Raw genomic sequence first — 21536 nt, forward strand, 5'->3', positions numbered from 1 at the left:
CTTGTTATGCTGGAGAAGGCGGCAGCATTTGGCCTATGGTCCTTTTCTTTTGTGTAAACTAAACTCATAACTCGGCTCACGACCCAATCGTTATGTGGCGTGATGTCATGAGAACTTCAACCTTTCCGCATGACTTCTCGCACACAGTACTATCTGGCCTAAATGACTGTCATGTTCCGTTGGAGGCTTTCAAGGCACCAGCAAATGAAAAGTGATGTCTGTCGCCATGGATCTCAGGAGTGGGAGAGAGGCAGTAGAGGCAACCCACTGCTGCTGGCTGGGACCCACTGCTGCTGGCTGGGACCCACTGCTGCTGGCTAGGACCCACTGCTGCTGGCTGGGACCCATTGCTGCTGTCTGGGACCCACTGCTGCTGGCTGGGGAGTAGTAGTGCAGTTTTAAAGATATCCTTGCTCCTGTTCTATACAATATGACTCTGTGGTACCAGTCCAAGTTGACCATTTATTTATCTCTTAGTATTTCATAGTTCTCATGGGTCAATTGTATTTTAGGATTGACCAGAAGCCTGTAAGGCAGGGGTGTCAAACTCATTCCATGGAGGGTCTAGTGCCTGCAGGTTTTTGTTTTTTCCTTTCAATCAAGCCAGAGACAACCAGGAGTGGGGAGTTCCTTACTAATTAGTGACCTTAATTCATCAATCAAGGACAACCCGCAGACACTCAGCCCTCCGTGGAATGAATTCGACACCTGTGCTGTAAGGGTTGTTTGACTACACTATAGAAAAAATTACATGTTTATTATACTTATGGATATACATTTATTTTCAGATGGGACACAAAAAGGGAATGCAGTTGAGCATCATGTCTACTCTCAATATGATTGAATTTGTGAGTTGATAAAACGTTGAGTTTTCAGCAATGTGTGTCATTCAAATGGTACCTGGTGGACTTGACGTGTCTGGTCCCACAGTCCAGTGAACTCAGGGTGTGCCAGGCTGTCTGTGAGGCCCTGCTCCTCCTCCAGGCCCCTCCTCTCCTCCTGGTCAGACAGCTCTGATGAAGAGCTGCTGTCACTAAACACTGTGTCCTGCTGGGAGGGCTGCGAGGGGGTGGGTGGGCGCTCCTTTACTCATGGGGAAAACACATCAACCAGTCACAGTGTACCTTCAGAGTGAGGTGTGCAAAACTCCCTGCCCCATACATACACACGCACACACATGACGAGAGGGTATTGGCCCTATTACTGCTGTGAAAAATAGCCCACTTTTTATGGCTTTTTCATGTCATGTGTACCAGACATTTTTATAGGACTCTTGTTTCAGCAGTCTGAATTCTTCATCTTCGTCTGTGATATTTCCACTCACTCGTTTTATTTTCTCTTCCTTTGTTTCTGCCAGCTGTGGATCAAGGCTCTGAAGGACCTTCTCTGGAGATCTCCCCTGCAGAGCCAGGTGTCACTCTTGCGTCTCTCTAACATCTATTTCAGCAGTAACTTTTAAACGATTTCCACCCGTTTGGATTTCTGCTTCTCCTCAAATTCTCTGAAAAAACGACACCAACAACAACAATAAGCCATTGTGAGCAAAATAGGATCATATTTATCTTCTGCATGTTATTGTGAGAAGAAAACACCCACACGTTCAATGGGAGAGAGAAGCAGATTAATGAGAACCTACTCTTTCTTTTGGTGGAATTCCTGGAGCTACCACTGTTGGTACATGTGTTTGGTGCTGTTGATAGCCTGTGTCTATAGGGACTCTCTCAGCTGTCTCTTCTCCTCCTCTTGTCTCCTAGCCTGGGCTTTGGCCCTCGTCTGTTAGGCTCGCAGACTTTCCTGGAAACAACACAAAAATAGAGTGAATGAGGTTAAGGCCAATGACACTTCCTCTTTATTCATGATGACAACTGTCGAGAGAATAAAACACAAACTAGGCTTTCAGTAAGAATAATACAGACACTGCTTTACACAGGGAATATACTGTGTGATTTTAAAGCAATTATGCCATGATTGTAGTAATCAATTAGGGCTTCCTTCACACTGTGCTTACTCTACTAATACAGTGGCAATTGGTCAAGATTATTAAACTACAACATAATACAAAGTGTGATGTCGACAAAACATTTTAGATGTCCAAAGTGTATTCCCATCTTAATACAGCAAATCAGAACAATGACCGTCCATTGGAATGCAGAAGTAATTGTGTCACCTTGTGTTCATGACAATATGACCATGCCATTGTTATTTTCTATTAGGCTGCTGGACCCTCAGCAACACAAGCTAGGAGCCGGGAACAAACGCTCTTATCCTAACTCAACTCAATGCCTTAACAATAGCCTTGGGTGGTGGCATTTCATGTTCACCCTCAAAAATGTGTGCAGTGCTTACTTGGGTGGCTGCAATATTGGCATTCAACAACATGATGACTGCCTGCATGGTTTCTGCCTCTGCTCTCGACTCTGCTGCTCTTTCTCTGCCTCCTCCCGATGCATCCTGGACACAAGAGGGACGTAGCAATCACTCATAGCGAGTCAACCACAATGTTACGAGTTCATAGCTATCTAACTGGTGTGTCGCCTGTATATAACCCATTCACTACCGTAGGGCATTCTCATCACTAATTAAGTATCGTATCATTATACCTGTTAATACTGTAGGTTGAACACAGCGGTTATCTGTTGACAGTGTCTTTTAGATACAGTGCTGCTTTCTGGCAGCTAGCCTGGGCCACCTCTGTGGTCCTCTGACAGCGTGTCTCCTCCTCCCTCTGTATGGCCGCCTGCCTCCTGTTAACAGCTAGGCTACTGTGTAGTATATATATATTTTATGTCTGTACAGACAGATTAACCTGGGAAATAACAATATTATGGAAAATGTAATCATAATTATTATGAATGGCACTTTGTATGTAGCCTTCTGTGACAGACTTAACAATTAAAATGTGCATGTGAGATTAGTTGCTGGGTGTCCAGATTACTTTGTATGTGACACATTAGTATTGTCTAGTTTGTGTGCAATAAAGTCATGTTGCTCACCCAAAAAAAAAAAATCCTAACAAAGCAAAAAGAGTGAGCTGCTTTACGCTTTGAGGCACTGCATCCGGAGCTGCAGGCCCTGGGTGGAGGTGTCCTCCTGCTGCAACCTGGCCTCACCTCTCTGGGCCTGCAGCGCCTGGTACGCCTGCTGCTCCTCCTGCAAATCCACACGGAGGAGGGAGAAACGACCCAGCTCCACCTCCACCTGACACAGCTCCAGTCTTCAGAGAGAGGGCGAGTGGTGCTTAAAGAGATATTGTGAGATTCTGGCAATTAAGCTGTTTTTCTACAGAGTCAGATGAACTCGTGGATACCATTTTAATGTCTCTGTGTGCAGTATGTAGGAAGTTAGAGGTAGTTTCGCGAGCCAATGCTGACTAGCACCAACGCTAAATAGCGTTAGCACAATGACCGGAAGTCTGCAGGTATGGTAGCATATGCTCGTGTACCTGTAGACTTCCAGTCATTGTGCTAACGCTAGTTAGCAATAGCTCGTGAAACTACCTCTAACTTCCATCATGCTGCACGCAGAGACATAAAAATGGTATCCACGAGTTCTTCTGACTCTGGGTAAATAGAAAACGGCTTAATTGCCAGAATCGTGCAGTATCCCTTTAAGCTAGATGTCAAAGGTTTGCTCTAATAGGAGCTTGTGGCATTTGCATCAAATTGCTCTTGTAAAAGTATTTAAGATGCAACAATAAAAATCTGTTTGAAGAAAAAAAAGATAATTGCAAGTAGCGGAAGTAGCTATTTCCCAACTGGAATAGCATTCAAAGAGTGAATATCTCTTTAAGATAGACCAACGTGACAGTCACTTTGGAGCCTTGTTATGGGGCCTAAATCATGCTGCTACAGTAGTGCAGACTCACTCATGTTCCCTCTGAGTGGTGGCCACTTGTGACTCCAGCTCCTTCTCTCACTGTAACTCATGACGCTCTTGTGCTGGGCTCAGAGGCGAAAGACGGCCCCACTGCAAAGAAACACGTGGATGCTCAGGGGCATTGTATTTGTTACTGAATAAATGCAAATCATTATCATCATTATCATTATCATCAAATAGTCAAAAACAATCCCATTGAATTAATTCACATGGGGATAAAGGGACTGTATCAAGCGCCTTTTAGATCACAATGAATTAGATTACATGGACAGGGGGGTATTTGATACTAGGTTTCATAACTACTCTGAGATACCACATACGCCCCCTGACCTGGCTATATCTGGGTTTGTTTTGTTTGTGCCTACCTATTGTCTGCCTCTTTCTGTTGCTCTATCTCCTCTTCCACTTCCACTTATCTCTCTGCCTCTCCAGCTCAGAAATATGCAGACAGCAAACTTTGAGCTCCTTCCTGGAAACCAAGAACAACAACAACAAACCACCATGTGTAAATATCTAATTTTGACAGTCACAAGACCATTTAGAGACTGTTTGCAAAGTAATAGGTTGGATGTGTCTGTAAAAATGATTTTGTGACTGAAGGTGGCCTTGACGAAAAGGTTATATTTGTTGTGCTCACAAGGAAGTAAGGAAGGTGTGCTAAAGCAGAGACAGCTGTGAGATTTCAATGCACCCTCGTCTCAACAGCTTTGTATGGCCCAATGTTCTCTTTGTAATCAAATGAAGTGCAACATAATCTGTAACTGGGCTGAAGTGCTAAAGCAAAACATTAAGGATCATTATGTTTCATGCCATCCGTATATTGGCTAAAAACCAGGTGCTTAAGTGTGCTGTTATGTTGCCATTACAATATGGCCCTGACCACAAAACTGCTCTATTTGCCCCACACGATCTATTGCAGTGTGTTGTTTTGTGTCAGCGGAGAATGACAACCATTTATGTTTCTGCTAAAGGTCTGCATCACAGCTCATTGGGTGCTTAAAGGCTTGCTGTAGCAGAAAACAACAACGAATGTGGTGCATCCCCTTTCTTTGAATAGCAAAATCAGTGAATTATAGAAACCGTCCCTTGGTTTAGGGCAGGACTAAAAAGGGCCATTGGAATGTATTTGGGCAGAGAAAATATTTGATTTGGGTTAAGGTGGTATATGGTTAAGGTGGTATACAAAGGTCTGATCCTTGCCAGACACAGGCTGCATCCTACTTTTGACCAGGGCCCACGCAGACACAGACCTGGCTTTCAGCACGTTGTGCTCCTTCTGTCAGTGGAAGCAGTCCAGCTGGTCCAGGTTTCTTCTCAGTTTGAACATCTGTCTGTTCTGTCCCCCCGTTTAGCTCAGTTGGTAGAGCATGGCGCTTGCAACGCCAGGGTTGTGGGTTCAATTCCCACGGGGGGCCAGTATGAAAAAATTAAATAATAATGCATGCACTCAGTAACTGTATGTCGCTCTGGATAAGAGTGTCTGCTAAAAAAAAAAAAAAGTATAACTCTTCTTTCTGCTACCGCCGCCATCCTCCACAAGGTCGTTATCATTATCCTCCCTTTGACGATATAAGACACATCGGCCAAGGTTTGGTGAATGGTCAAGAATAGATCATTAGTAACAACATGGAGTAATCTAATAGGTATAAACAATATAAGGCACACCTCTATTCACTTAAAATAATTTATAGATAATCCTTAATCTCATTCCCAGACACTTGCGCAACAGTCTAGCCACGAGGTTAGATTAACCTAGACAAAATGTAATTATAAGTAAAAAGTAAATTATAAGACAGAAGCTGAATTAAACCACATTTTGGATGATCAAATCATCTGTCCTCAAATAAGCAGCAGACACCCACCTGTTAGTAGCATCTTACTCTTTCTTTTTTTTGGTACTTTTACCCCTTTTTTGTGAAATCCAATTGGTAGTTACAGTTTTGTCCCATCGCTGCAACTCCCCTATGGACTCGGGAGAGGCGAAGGTCGAGAGCCATGCGTCCTCCGAAACATGACCCTGCCAAGCCGTACTGCTTTTTGACACACTGCTCGCTTAACCCGGAAGCCAGCCGCACCAATGTGTAGGAGGAAACACTGTCCAGCTGGCGACCGAAGTCAGCTTGCAGGTGCCTGGCCCGCCACAAGGAGTCGCTAAAGCGCGATGGGACAAGGAAATCCCGGCCGGCCAAACGCTCCCCTAACCCAGGATCGAACTCGGGTCTGCAGTGATGCCTCAAGCACTGCGCTGCAGTGCCTTAGAACGCTGCGCCACTCAGGAGGCCAGTAGCAGTTTACTCTACAGACAACTCTGTTGCATCAGTTGGTTGTGCTAGGTCCTCTCTAAAGGTCTCCTCTCCTGTGGATCGTTCCACCTCAAAAAGCACAAGAAAGAGGATTTCGACACCCACCATCTCAGATTGTTCTGAAATTGTTTCTGTTGTTTGAAACAGATAAGATTAGCATTCCAGCAACATTAATTTGTTGAAATATAATTAGATCTCTGAGAAATTAAGCTAATTGATTGCACCCAAATTGGCTATTTTAATTTGTAGGATTCATATAGCATGCCCACATTTAAAAAAATAATAAAGGTAAAAATGTATTACCTTTTAATGTGCCATGAACACAACCAGTCATGATATTTTCATCTGATTGTCAAACAAATCACTTCAAAAAGTAGGGTACCTGTGCATGTTCATCCACTCCAAAAGAATTCCAGCATCCAAACTGCATGGAACCTATACTCTCGCCATTTGATGAATGGAAATAGACATCCATTACAAAACACCAAAAAGCAATTGCCATTGATTAGGCCTACATTAGTTGATGCGTCTTGCTGACAAATTGACCTTTTTTGTAGCCTGAAAAGTTGGGATACCTGAAATGGGGCTGAAACTGTCCCAGGAAAAAATGGGATGGTCACCCTAACACACACGGTCAACTTACTAGACTAGGCTACAATGTGTATTACCATGAACTTCAAATAGGTCTACCGGTCCCAGTGATGTAGTGGTAAGAAAATGGACAGGTAAACTCTGATTGCTGGTCGCGGTATAAAAAAGTTAAGCTTCTTAGACTTTCAATGCATTTTTCTGAAAAATTTGGGTAAACACTGCTTACTTGCTTTTAACCTCCACTAGGGCTACACTGCCGGTAGCCTACCCTCAGCCGAGGAAATTTTACACACATGAACACACGCAGAACAGGTAGCCTACATTCAATATAATACATGAGTTGAATAAAAACATGTTTTACACCCTAGTTCATGAGTTGTCCATAATTCATGAGTTGATGCTTGGAGTCTTCACAGATCGTGTGACATAAAACACTACCTTTCTTTCCTTACATTAATGACATTTATGACAGTGTCATTTGTCATTATTAAGCATTTAACAATTGAATTAGAACTTAAACCCTGTACGAATCATAGATCTTGGAGATCTCGGAAAATGCAATGTAAGTGTAACTATACTTACCTAACATTTCATTATGCTTCGCTGTGAAAACAGTTCTCATGGGCACACAAATCCAAAATAATGTAGGTCAATGCCATTGCAAAATTGAATGCTTCTAACCTCTAACCGAAAGAGTAACCTTATACCTACTGTCATTAACGTATAGCCCACTTGTTGGATGGATTGGATGCGCATTGCTGTCTAGCTGTTGGCTAGTTGTCTAAATAAATGGTCTACTACTTCCGGCCACGGATGGCACAGAGAACACAAGTACCTGCACGCACCTGAAAAACAAAGCAATGAGCGCTCTAAACAGCTGACTGACAAAAGTAAACAATGATAAATTAATAGATAACTCTAATGCATTGGAATAAAGGCTATTTTTATCAAGGACTATTGGCGAACAAATGGCGAAAATGAGGAAGTACAAATGAAAATCTATGCGTAAAGAGCTCAGCTGAGGCCGAAATTCAGCACCACTGAGTGGACAGTGCTGCCACATACAAATAAATGGTTTAAACCATGACCGAGAGGTGGGGGTGTTCATTTAATTTGGAAGCTTTTATTTACATATTTACCACTGTAAAACATATTTACCACTACATTTGGTTAGCAAAAAGTGTAAGGGCTGATTTGCTACATGTGAATTATTTGATCGAATAGAAGTTTCATAGTGTTTAGGTTGTTAGAAGTATACTGATAAGTAGGACACGTGACATTCTGGCAACTTTGAGACGACATGTTTACTGTTACCTTGTTTCTCTATGTTTGACAAGGAGTACAGTGCATTGCAAAAGTATTCATCTCCCTTTGCGTTTTTACTATTTTGTTGCATTACAACCTGTCATTTAAATGGATTTTTAATGGACATACACAAAATAGTCCAAATTGGTGAAGTGTAATGAAAAAGATAACTTGTTTCAAAAAATAAATAATGGAAAAGTGGTCCGTGCATATGTATTCACCCCCTTTGCTATGAAGCCCCTAAATATGATGTGGTGCAACCAATTACCTTTAGAAGTCACATAATTAGTTAAATAAAGTCCACCTGTGTGCAATCTAAGTGTCACATGATCTGTCACATGATCTCAGTATATATACACCTGTTCTGAAAGGCCCCAGAGTCTGCAACACCACTAAGCAAGGGGCACCACCAAGCAAGCGGCACCATGACAACCAAGGAGCTCTCCAAACAGGTCAGGGATAAAGTTGTGGAGAAGTACATATTAGGGTTGGGTTATAAAAAAATATCTGAAACTTTGAACATCCCACAGAGCACCATTAAATCCATTATTAAAAAATTGAAAGAATATGGCACCACAACAAACCTGCCAAGAGAGGGCCGACCAAAGATAAACCTGAAGGAGCTGCCCACCAAAACTCACAGACCAGGCAAGGAGGGCATTAATCAGAGAGGCAGCAAAGAGACCAAAGATAATCCTGAAGGAACTGCAATGCTCCACAGCTGAGATTGGAGTATCTGTCCATAGGACCACTTTAAGCCGTACACTCCACAGAGCTGGGCTTTACGGAAGAGTGGCCAGAAAAAAGCCATTGCTTAAAGAAAAAAAATAAGCAAAGACATTTGGTGTTCGCAAAAGGCATGTGGGAGACTCCCCAAACATATGGAAGAAGGTACTCTGGTCAGATGAGACTAAAATTGAGCTTTTTGGCCATCAAGGAAAATGCTATGTCTGGCGCAAACCCAACACCTCTCATCACCCCGAGAACACCATCCCCACAGATAAGCATGGTGGAGGCAGCATCAAGCTGTGGGGATGTTTTTCATCAGCAGGGACTGGGAAACTGGTCAGAATTGAAGGAATGATGGATGGCGCTAAATACAGGGAAATTCTTGAGGGAAACCTGTTTCAGTCTTCCAGAGATTTGAGACTGGGACAGAGGTTCACCTTCCAGCAGGACAATGACCTGTGACGTCACGAGAGGCTACACAGCTTTCAGCGGGATTGCTCAAGTAGTGCAAGGAGACAAGGTTCAAACAAAACAAGGATTTTATTATAGGTCTTGGGAAATTAACGAAAATATAACAAAATTCTGTTCTCTTGTGGCTCTTTAAGGGTTAACAGTTCAGGGATGTCTCTTCCACATCCAAAATCATAATTCTCACTCGCTCAGATAACTTTTCCCCAGCCTTACTGTAGTCCACGTTGCAGCTAGTGGCCAACCCAGCAAAAAGTCCTTCCAAATGTCTCTCACGTATTTCCACAGGTGCATATATCCAAAGGTGAGTATTTCCCAAAGGTAAGTATCTCCAAATCCTTATATTCCTCATGGAAGTGGACGTGCAGCACTCTTGTCCTCCAGAGAGCCCAGGTTGGAGACTGTGTCTCTTCCCTTCCCAAACCTTCAGCTCATCAGCTCCTCATTTGTTCCAGCTGCGTGGGAAGATTGGCCATAGAGGGGTGGAGTTCCCGACCATACCAGCAGATGGAGCCATAGCTGTCTGGGTTTGCAGCCACCTCAGGGGGATGTAACGTCCCTCCAGGACACAGCCTCTCGTGACATCACAGACCCTAAGCATACTGCTAAAGCAAAACTTGAGTGGTTTAGGGGCCTCCTGTAGCTCAGTTGGTAGAGCATTGCGCTTGCAATGCCAGGGTTGTGGGTTCGATTCCCATGGGGGGGCAGTATGACAAATGTATGCACTATGTAAGTCGCTCTGGATGAGAGTGTCTGCTAAATGACTAAAATGTTTAAGGGGAAACATTTAAATGGCCTAGTCAAAGCCCAGACTTCAATCCAATTGAGAATATGTGGTATGACTTAAAGATTGCTGTACACCAGCAGAACCCATTCAACTTGAAGGAGCTGGAGCAGTTTTGCCTTGAAGAATGGGCAAAAATCTCAGTGGCTAGATGTGCCACGCTTATAGAGAATTACCCCAAGAAACTTGCAGCTGTAATTGCTGCAAAAGGTGGCTCTACAAAGTATTGACTTTGGAGGGGGTGGTGAATGGTTATGCACGCTCAAGTGCATAACCATTTTTTGTCTTATTTCTTGTTTGTTTCACAATAAAAATATTTTGCATCTTCAAATTGGTAGGCATGTTGTGTAAATCAAATGATACAAACCACCAAAAAATCCATTTTAATTCCAGGTTGAAGGCAACAAAATAGGAAAAATGCCAAGGGGTGAATACTTTCGCAAGCCACTGTATGGAGCTGCGGCTCGCAGTTTCTTCATCCTATGTAACATATTCTCAGTGAATTTAGTTATGTTTTTCCCCCTCTTCAGAGAAATTTGTCATTGATATCCCATCCTACATCCGGATAAAAAATGTGTAGACCTCCACAAGTCTGGTTCATGCTTGGGAGCAATTTCCAAATGGCTGAAGGTACCACGTTCATCTGTACAAACAATAGTACGCAAGTATAAACACCATGGGACCACGCAGCCGTCATACCGCTCAGGAAGGAGAACAACAGCAAAGGACCTTGTGAAGATGCTGGAGGAAACAGGTACAAAGTATCTATATCCACAGTAAAACGAGTCCTATATCGACATAACCTGAAAGGCCTCTCAGCAAGGAAGAAGCCACTGCTCCAAAACCGCCATAGAAAAGCCAGACTACGGTTTGCAACTGCACATGGGGACAAAGATCGTACTTTTTGGAGAAATGTCCTCTGGTCTGATAAACTAAAATAGAACTGTTTGGCCATAATTACCATCGTTATGTTTGGAGGAAAAAGGGGAAGGCTTGCAAGCCGAAGAACACCATCCCAACCGTGAAGCACGGGGGTGGCAGCATCATGCTGTGGGGGTGCTTTGCTGCAGGAGGGACTGGTGCACTTCACAAAATAGATGGCATCATGAGGAAGGAAAATTATGTGGATATATTGAAGCAACATCTCAAGACATCAGTCAGGAAGTTAAAGCTTGGTCGCAAATGGGTCTTCCAAATGGACAATGACCCCAAGCAAACTTCCAAAGTTGTGGCAAAATGGCTTAAGGACAACAAAGTCAAGGTATTGGAGTGGCCATCACAAAGCCCTGACCTCAATCCTATAGAAAATGTGTGGGCAGAACTGAAAAGCGTGTGCGAGCAAGGAGACCTACAAACCTGACTCAGTTACACCAGCTCTGTCAGGAGGAATAGGCCAAAATTCACCCAACTTATTTTGGGAAGCTTGTGGAAGGCTACCCGAAACGTTTGACCCAAGTTAAACAATTTAAAGGCAATGCTACCAAATACTAATTGAGTGTATGTAAACTTCTGACCCACTGGGAATGTGATGAAATAAATAAAAGCTGAAATAAATACTATTATTCTGACATTTCACATTCTTAAAATAAAGTGCTGATCCTAACGGACATAAGATAGGGAATTGTGAAAAACTGAGTTTAAATGTATTTGGCTAAGGTGTATGTAAACTTCCGACTTCAACTGTAGGCTATGTTAGAGCTTACACTCCTCTTCCAATTATAATGTGGGGAGGTCAAAATAATGAAAAACTATTTACCAAATCTATTCATTTTAAAATGTTGATTACTTCTCCTTGCCATTATCATTCACCTGATGATAAGACAAGACGTATGATGGGGGTCTCTGGGGGGCAGCCTTGCCTGTGAGGGGGTCCTTGAGCATGAAAAGGTTGAAGACCCCTTATATACAGTCAGCGTGTGCATTACTAGGATTTGGAGTTTTCTCTGTGCATCTTTGTTCAAATTGATTGAATAATTAAATTAATATTATTGAAACATATGCTGTTTATGTTAGCATTGCAATAATAAAACTGCATTATTCAAGTAGGCTGTACTTGGGACTTCTATTGAAATAAGTAGGCTAACCTTCTAAGTATAATAGGTAGGGTTGCAAAGGGAGGGTATATTACTGGAAACTTTTGAATTTACCGGTAAACCACCAGAATTTTGGAATCTTTCAAGGGCTTTATGTAATCGATCACAAGACATCTAGTGGCCCTTTTGGGTACTTCACAGTATCACAGGTGTCTGCAATTATATCTAGCCCTCTGTGTGGCTTTATCACATGTAAAATACACTGAACAAAATAATAAACAAATCATGTAAAGTTTTGTCCCATGTTTCATGAGCTGAAATAAAATATCCCAGAAATGTTCCATATGCACAAAAAGCTTATTTCCAAAAAAAACATTGCACAAATTTGTTTGCATCCCTGTTAGTGAACATTTCTCCTTTGCCAAGATCCACCTGACAGGTGTGGCATGTCAAGAAGCTGATTAAACAGCATGATCATTACACAGGTGCACCTTGTGCTGTGGACAATAAAAGACTACTAAAATGTCCAGTTTTGTCACACAACACAATGCTACAGATGTCTCAAGTTTTGAGGGAGCGTGCAATACTGACTGCAGGAATGTCCACCAGAGCTATTGCCAGAGAATTGAATGTTCATTTCTCGATGTCGTTTTAGAGAATTTGGCAGTACGTCCAATTGGCCTCACAACCACACACCACGTGTAACCACGGCAGCCCAGGACCTCCACATCCGGCTTCTTCACTTGCAGGATCATCTGAGACCAGCCACCCGGATAGCTGATGAAACTGTGGGTATGCACAACTGAAGAATTTCTGCACAAACTGTCAGAAACCGTCTCAGGGAAGCTCATCTGCGTGCTCGTTGTCCTCACCAGGGTCTTGACCTGACTGCAGTTCGGTGTTGTAACCGACTTCAGTGGGCAACTGCTCATTTTGATGGCCACTGGCACACTGGAGAAGTGTGCTCTTCATGGATGAATCCCAGTTTCAACTGTACCGGGCAGACAGCATGAATGGCGTTGTGTGGGCGAGCAGTTTGCTGAAGTCAACATTGTGAACAGAGTGCCCCATGGTGGCGGTGGGGTTATGGTATGGGCAGGCATAAGCTACGGACAACGAACACACTTGCATTTTATCGATGTACATTTGAATGCACAGAGATACCATGACGAGATCCTGAGGACCATTGTCGTGCCATTCATCTGCCGCCATGACCACATGTTTCAGCATGATAATGCATGGCCCCATGTCGCAAGGATCGGTACACAATTCCTGGAAGCTGAAAATGTCCCAGTTCTTCATTGGCCTGCATACTCACCAGCCATGTCACCCATTGAGCATGTTAGGGATGCTCTGGATCGACATGTACAACAGCGTGTTCCAGTTCCCGCCAATATCCAGCAATTTTGCACAGACATTGAAGAGGAGTGGGACAACATTCCACAGGCCACAATCAACAGCCTGATCAACTCTATGTGAAGAAGATGTGTAGCGCTGCATGAGGCAAATGGTGGTCACACCAGATACTGACTGGTTTTCTGATCCATGCCCCTACCTTTTTTTTTAAAGGTCTCTGTCACCAACAGATGCATATCTGTATTCCCAGTCATGTGAAATCCATAGATTAGGGCTTAATGAATTTATTTCAATTGACTGATTTCCTTATATGAAATTGTTGCATGTCGCGGGGCAGCACTGAGGGGCTTATGCAATATCATTATTTGAATTTCATCAATGGACTGTGAATCATTGGTGTGAGACTATTCACCCATTTTGTTTTGACAACCATTGATTATATTAGTTTAACTGAGTAAACACGTGTTAGAACCTCTGTAGCTCAGCTGGTAGAGCACGGCGCTTGTAACGCCAAGGTAGTGGGTTCGATCCCCGGGACCAACCATACACAAAAATGTATGCACGCATGACTGTAAGTCACTTTGGATAAAAGCGTCTGCTAAATGGCATATTATTATTATAAGACTGTGTTCTGTGTCATAGGACCTTGACAAAAACAAAAAGGGAAGGACATTGACAAAAACAAAAAGGCAAGCTGAGGTGTTAAATGCTGATGTCACTCTTCAAATAATATATTCTGTTATTCTGGAAGATTATAATGAAACATCTTTCATGTGCTTTTTCTGGACTGATATAAATCAACACCAGCTCAGCAGAATTTTCTCAGGGTTTGAAATGCAAGTTGGGAGAAAAATAAAGATAAAATCTTGAGGTTTTTGCTAATTCTTTTTGCCAGGTGTATGTAAATTCACTATGCAGAAAGACATTTGTACATAGTCCTTACAAAAAGATGTGCTTTTATTTCTGAGTCACTTGCTCCTTCCTCCCTTGGGTGGAGCAAGCGAAAATGAAACCAGGGCAGGTGCATTGATATGAAAATACATTTAACATTGTTAAGTGGGGGGAAATGTAATATCTGAAAATTAAATAGTTTATTTACTACATCAATTATTTACTATATCAAAGTAGTTTTTTACTACATCATAAAGATTGTGGTAAACGTGTTCCTTGTTCTTACCACATAATAAAACGTTTATAAAGATGTCTGAAGTCTCATTCTAGGCCACAAAGTTTGAAAAAAACAAATGTCTTAGAGATAGGCCTACATTTTTCATAAATATAAGTAATTTCCTATACTAGTTCCTTCGTAAACTATGCTATTGTTCATTTGCTATTGTGCACAATGTTAATTGGTCTATTGTGCGTTTTGAAATTAATAGGCTTGTGATTAAACGTTTAAGCTAAAACTTTAATAAATAAAAGTTGATCAAATCCATTACATAATATTGGTGTCGTCTTTTCTCGCGCCTTGGGTTTACATTGGAGACAGCGTTTCCATGCGGCCGATTTAATCTGACGTAGTTTAGAGCAACGCAGTGTGAGAGATTATGCTTTGAACACACCGACTGCATTTTACGCAAAATAGTGTGCAGCATCATCTAGATATGTGTGCAACAAAAGTTCAACATTCACCTTCTGCTACCATTTCTGTCAACCTGTTTAAGCATACAGTTTGACGCATACGTTCGATAAATCCAACGTATGCACCACATAGAACGCACTGCAACTGCCTCTGCAACGCAATGCTGCAAGGCAAACGCAGCGTTCCATTGGAAAATGAATGTACTTCTGGTGTACCAAAACCCATTACACAGTCGGTGTCTCTCGAGCCAGTATTGCGAAACGGGAGTGCAAGTGTGCGCTCCAGTAAAGGACTGTTTTCGTCGGAGCAACGAGTTGACTCCGTGCGTTCTGTGTGCTGGGCCAGGACAGGGACGAAGCCAGGCGCGCGTGTGTGAGGAGAACATGGGTCATCACAACAGTTGACTTTATCCCGATCTTCCTCCGCATTATGGGACCGTAGGAACGCAGTCTGTGTGATTTCCTTAGGTTATTTGATCGTTTTTGATTCTGGGAAACTTTGGCCAGCCATTGAAATGGAGATGTTAACTTTCATGTTCGCGAGCCTTTCCCTCCTGAATATCAGGGGCAACATTTTCACCAGGTAAGATTGACATATGGACTATATCTCTTTAGATTAGTGTTAAGGAGGAGACTTACCCAGAGGATTTACTCGGTTTTTATTTGAATTGAATAAAGCATTTAAGTTTTTAGTTATTTTTGAATAGTCTATATTATTGAATTAGAGTCAATTGTTTCGTTCAAAAATAATTTGTGTTTATGTCAGCTGTTGCGATGTTCTGATTTATCCTATAACATAGACTACTGGCAGTTTAGATTACCCTCAAAGCGTTTAGTGAATTTCTGCAAATAGAGTTTTCAGTTGGATTTAGATTTAGAGCACATTGAGGCCATAGCATCTGTTTCTAATGTAGCCTAGATCATGTTTGGATGGAAACTAATTTCTAACCTACATTTTCTGGATTGGTCCAATTTGCGTAAAATGAACTGATTAATGAATTCTTAAACCTGAGGATAAATCTGCAATAGCATAGGAATAGCCTACTCAACGCCCACGTAGCTTTTGAGCAGTTAGTTAACAGCTTTAGTGCTGTGGGACCCATCATCAACATACACATGCTGATCATAAGGTCATATTAAAGATAGAGGCTCAATCAATAGTGGATCTGTGGTAAATAATATAACATTTTATCATGTGTGACAGATTTGGGTACAATGTCACACCATAACTTGTAGGCCCATTGAATTGAGGTCAAGTATCTTGTGGTGTTCAGCATACTGCAGGTTGAAACTAATTATTTGTTTCATTTCAATAATTGCATTGCTTAAAATTACTTGTTAATAACAATGAGATGATTATAATAACAACATGTTGTTACATAGTAATTTTGTAACTGATTTGTAATTGCATTGTAATAAAATTGAGTGGTCTTTGTTATAACACAAGTGGAACAAGGAACAATCCCTATATACACTCTTGTACTTACAAAAAACAGTCAACACCATAATAACTATGCGATGTCAATGCAAATACTATGCAATTACTAAAGTGTTATGGAACAACTTGTTTTTAATCAACGCTGTTATTAGAGTAATTGCATTGTTATGGTATAATAGCAACTTGATGTAAAGTGTTGTTAACACAAGGCTATTGTATTATAACGTAAGATAAGATAAGAGCCCCAGTCCATATCCAAAAATTATTTAAATAACATTTGTGAGCAAACATATATAAAGACAGTGCCTTCGGAAAGTATTCAGACCCCCTTTTTTTTTTTATCTCAGCAATCTACACACAATACCTCATAATGACAAAGCGAAAACAGGTTTTTAGAAATTTTTGCTAATTTATTACAAATAAAAAACAGAAATACCTTATTTACATAAGTATTCAGACCCTTTGCTATGAGACTTGAAATTGAGCTCAGGTGCATCCTGTTTCCATTGATCATCCTTGAGATGTTTCTACAACTTGATTGGAGTCCACCTGTGGTAAATTCAATTGATTGGACATGATTTGGAAAGGCACACACCTGTTTATATTTTATATATTATTTTATTTTACCTTACCTTTATTTAACTAGGCAAGTCAGTTAAGAACACATTCTTATTTACAATGACGGCCTACACCGGCCAAACCTGGACGACGCTGGGCCAATTGTGCGCCGCCCTATGGGACTCCCAATCACGGCTGGTTGTGATACAGCCTGGAATCGAACCAGGGGGTCTGTAGTGACGCCTCAAGCACTGAGATGCAGTGTCTTAGACCGCTGCGCCACTCGGGAGGTCCCACAGTTGACAGTGCATGTCAGAGCAAAAACCAAGCCATGAGGTCGAAGGAATTGTCCCTAGAGTTCAGAGACAGGATTGTGTCGAGGCACAGATCTGGGGAAGGGTCCCAAAAAATTTCTGCAGCATTGAAGGTCCCCAAGAACACAGTGGCCTCCATCATTCTTAAATGGAAGAAGTTTGGAACCACCAAGACACCAAGACTTCCTAGAGCTGGCCGCCCGGCCAAACTGAGCAATCGGGGGAGAAGGGCCTTGGTCAGGGAGGTGACCAAGAACCCGATGGTCACTCTGATAAAGCTCTAGAGTTCCTCTGTGGAGATGGGAGAACTTTCCAGAAGGACGTCTATCTCTGCAGCGTGGCCAGACGGAAGCCACTCCTCAGTGAAAGGCACCCAAAGACTCTCAGACCATGAGAAATAAGATTCTCTGGTCTGATGCAACCAAGATTGAACTCTTTGGCCTGAATGGCAATCGTCACGTCTGGAGGAAACCTGGCAACATCCCTACGGTGAAGCATGGTGGTGGCAGAATCATGCTGTGGGGATGTTTTTCAGAGGCAGGGACTGGGAGACTAGTCAGGATCGAGGTAAACATAAACGGAGCAAAGTACAGAGAGATCCTTGATGAAAACCTGCTCCAGAGCGCTCAGGACCTCAGACTGGGGTGAAGGTTCACCTTCCAACAGGACAACGACCCTAAGCACACAGCCAAGACAATGCAGGAGTGGCTTTGGGACAAGTCTCTGAATGTCCTTGAGTGGCCCAGCCAAAGCCCGGACTTGAACCCTATTGAACATCTCTGGAGAGTCCTGAAAATAGCTGTGCAGCAACGCTTTCCATCCAACCTGACAAAGCTTGAGAGGATCTGCAGAGAAGAATGGGAGAAACTCCCCAAATACAGGTGTGCCAAGCTTGTAGTGTCATACCCAAGAAGATTTGATGCTGTAATTACTGTCAAAGGTGCTTCAACAAAGTACTGAGGAAAGGGTCTGAATATTTATGTAAATATAATATTTCCGTATTGTGTGTAGATTGATGAGGGGAAAAAAACAATTTAATCAATTTTAGAATAAGGCTGTAATGTAACAAACTGTGGAAAAAGTCAAGGGGCCTGAATACTTTCCGAAGGCACTGTATGTGAGCAAACAAAGCAGGTGAACATATCTCAATACTGTCTGTGAACTGACTGAACAGTTGCATTTTTTTGCAAGTTGCCACTGCCGGTATGGCAGAGTAGGTGATATTAGAGTGACACACATCCTGGTTGCGTCATTGAAACAGTCTCTAAACAGTAAACTGTTGAGGTATGTTCAGTTACATATGGTTACAAAGTGTTGCAACTGTCCCAGGTCAAAAGGTTGTACAATGTTGTGTACTGGCAAATACAATTAATCAACCTGGTAGCCCTCCTACCACTCCTGACAACACATACCAGCAGAGGGTGTAATTGTTATTAGACTGTGATCTTTCACAGGTTTTTCTGAGATGTGTGTGTTTCTAATGAAAATGTCAAATCGAAGATACAGTATATTGTCCTCATTTCGTGATCGTGATGCATTAGCATTTTTTCCCCCAACATACGATCCCCCACATTTTTCATTTGTGAGTGTTTTGGAGTAACAATCTGACAGTGCCTCATCTCTCTCTCACCATGTACAGTGCCTTGCAAAAGTATTCATCCCCCTTGGCGTTTTTCCTATTTTGTTGCATTACAACCTGTAATTTAAATGGATTTTTATTTGGATTTCATGTAATGGACATACACAAAAGCATGCCTAAGGCATGTTTACCCATATGAGCAGGGACCCTGGGCATCTTTCTTTTGGCGTTTTTCAGAGTCAGTAGAAAGGCCTCTTTAGTGTCCTAAGTTTTCATAACTGTGACCTTAATTGCCTACCGTCTGTAAGCTGTTAGTGACCGTTCCACAGGTGTATGGTTATTAATTGTTTATGGTTCATTGAATAAGCACGGGAAACAGTGTTTAAACCCTTTACAATGAAGATCTGTGAAGTTATTTGGATTTTTACGAATTATCTTTGAAAGACAGGGTCCTGGAAAAGGGACGTTTCTTTTTTTGCTGAGTTTATATACACCTGTTCTGAAAGGCCTCAGAATCTGCAACACCAATAAGCAAGGGCCACCCCCAAGCAAGCGGAACCATGAAGACCAAGGAGCTCTCCAAACAGGTCAGGGACAAGGTTGTGTAGAAGTACAGATCAGGGTTGGGTTATAAAAAAATATTCGAAACTTGAACATCCCACAGATGAAAAAATATGGCACCACAACAAACCTGCCAAGAGAGAGCGCCGCCCACCAAAATTAATGGACCAGGCAAGGAGGGCGTTAATCATAGAGGCAACAAAGACACCAAAGATAAACCTGAAGGAGCTGCAAAGCTCCACAGCGGAGATTGGAGTATCTGTCCATAGGACCACTTTAAGCCGTACACTCCACAGAGCTGGGCTTTATGGAAGAGTGGCCAGAAAAAAGCCATTGCTTATAGAAAAAAATAAGCAAACATGTTTGGTGTTTGCCAAAAGGCATGTGGGAGACTCCCCAAACATATGGAAGAAGGTACTCTGCTCAGATGAGACTAAAATTGAGCTTTTTGGTCATCAAGGAAAACGCTATGCTGCACAAACCCAACACCTCTCATCACCTCGAGAACACCATCCCCACAGTGAAGCATGGTGGTGGCAGCATCATGCTGTGGGGATGTTTTTCATCGGCAGGGAGTGTGAAACTGGTCAGAATTGAAGGAATGATGGATGGCGCTAAATACAGGGAAATTCTTGAGGGAAACCTGTTTCAGTCTTCCAGACATTTGAGACTGGGACGGAGGTTCACCTTCCAGCAGGACAATGACCCTAAGCATACTGCTAAAGCAACACTCGAGTGGTTTAAGGGGAACATTTAAATGTATTGGAATGGCCTAGTCAAAGCCCAGACCTCAATCCAATTGAGAATCTGTGGTATGAGTTAAAGATTGCTGTACACCAATGGAACCCATCCAACTTGAAGGAGCTGGAGCAGTTTTGCCTTGAAGAATGGGCAAAAATCCCAGTGGCTAGATGTGACAAGCTTATAGAGACATACCCCAAGAGACTTACAGCTGTAATTGCTGCAAAAGGTGGCTCTACAAAGTATTGACCTTGGGGGGTGAATAATTATGCACGCTCAAGTTTTCTGTTTTTTTGTCTTATTTCTTGTTTGTTTCACAAAAAAAATTATTTTGCATCTTCAAAGTGGTAGGCATGTTGTGTAAATCAAATGATACAAACCCCCCAAAAATCATTTTTTATTCCAGGCTGTAAGGCAACAAAATAGGAAAAATGCCATTGGGGGTGAATACTTTCGCAAGCCACTGTATTATGAGCTTTTCTCCACAGCTTATTTTGTCACCATCTTGAATATTCTGGCAGAGTAGCTCTTCTGCTAGGTTAAAAGGACAAAAGTTTAGCTAAGTTACCTTGTTTCCTTCTCCGGTATGCATTTCACATGCTTTTCACTGTATCCAAGTGTCATTTACCCTGCTCTGAGAGAAATCACCAAAACATTTGACAGTATTTCTCCTCAGTCAGTTTATTACTATTTGAAAATAGCTTTACACTTTTACTTAATCCATCCTCCTTTTCTATTGTTCCTTTCACTGGCCTACTAAACTATTAATTGTGTTGCTACTTGACGTTGTGTTTTGACATGTAAAAAAAGTAAATAAGCCAGAATCGGACTGGCACAATATCTCACTACCTTTGGTGTGAGTTACAGCTGTTAATAAATCTGGATCCAGGTGACATGCGCCATAGCCTTGAGGGTGATAATCCTTAGAAGTAAGCCACTTACTGGATAAATCCTCTTCAGTCTAAGGAGGGCAGATTTTGAAATAGCAGACAATTTTCACTGCAACGTGACCTCACATTTATTTTGGAGACATTTTTGTTGTTTCAAAATATTACGATTTATGATTTAGTTTTCATATAATGTGTGTCCTGTAGAGCAGTTTATTTTACCCACATGAGGCCTACTATGGGTTTAGTAACAAAGCTAACCTAGGCCTTTTAGAAAATATCTGCATTTAAAGGAAAACAAATGGTTGTTGCAGTACTATTGGAAGTAGAGATGCGAAGTTGAAAGCTGTTCAAATAAAAAGATCACAAATATTACAATGTAAGGTTGCATTTATTCTTGTTGGCTTAGTGGGGTAGCAGTGGCATAGTCAG

General features: G+C 42.0%; 1 protein-coding gene and 1 long non-coding RNA gene across 2 annotated transcripts in view; one reads left to right on the top strand and one right to left on the bottom strand.

Annotated features, from left to right (window-relative positions):
- Nucleotides 1-1294: 1294 nt before the first annotated feature.
- LOC121537570 lies at nt 1295-3949 on the bottom strand. The gene is made up of 4 exons (XR_005995104.1): nt 3866-3949; nt 2347-2451; nt 1637-1794; nt 1295-1501 (listed from the first exon to the last, which is right to left on the bottom strand). It is a non-coding gene; the product is annotated as an uncharacterized LOC121537570 (long non-coding RNA).
- An 11264-nt stretch (nt 3950-15213) lies between these two features.
- Nucleotides 15214-21536, top strand: part of LOC121538444 (gamma-aminobutyric acid receptor subunit delta-like) — a 30626-nt gene continuing 24303 nt past the window's right edge. The window contains exon 1 of the mRNA XM_041846458.2: nt 15214-15609. Coding sequence (XP_041702392.1) covers nt 15542-15609 — 68 coding nt within the window. The 5' untranslated portion in view covers nt 15214-15541. The remainder of the gene's footprint in view (nt 15610-21536) is intronic.

Source organism: Coregonus clupeaformis, unplaced genomic scaffold (assembly GCF_020615455.1).
Source record: "Coregonus clupeaformis isolate EN_2021a unplaced genomic scaffold, ASM2061545v1 scaf1430, whole genome shotgun sequence".
NCBI classification, from domain to species: Eukaryota; Metazoa; Chordata; class Actinopteri; order Salmoniformes; family Salmonidae; genus Coregonus; species Coregonus clupeaformis.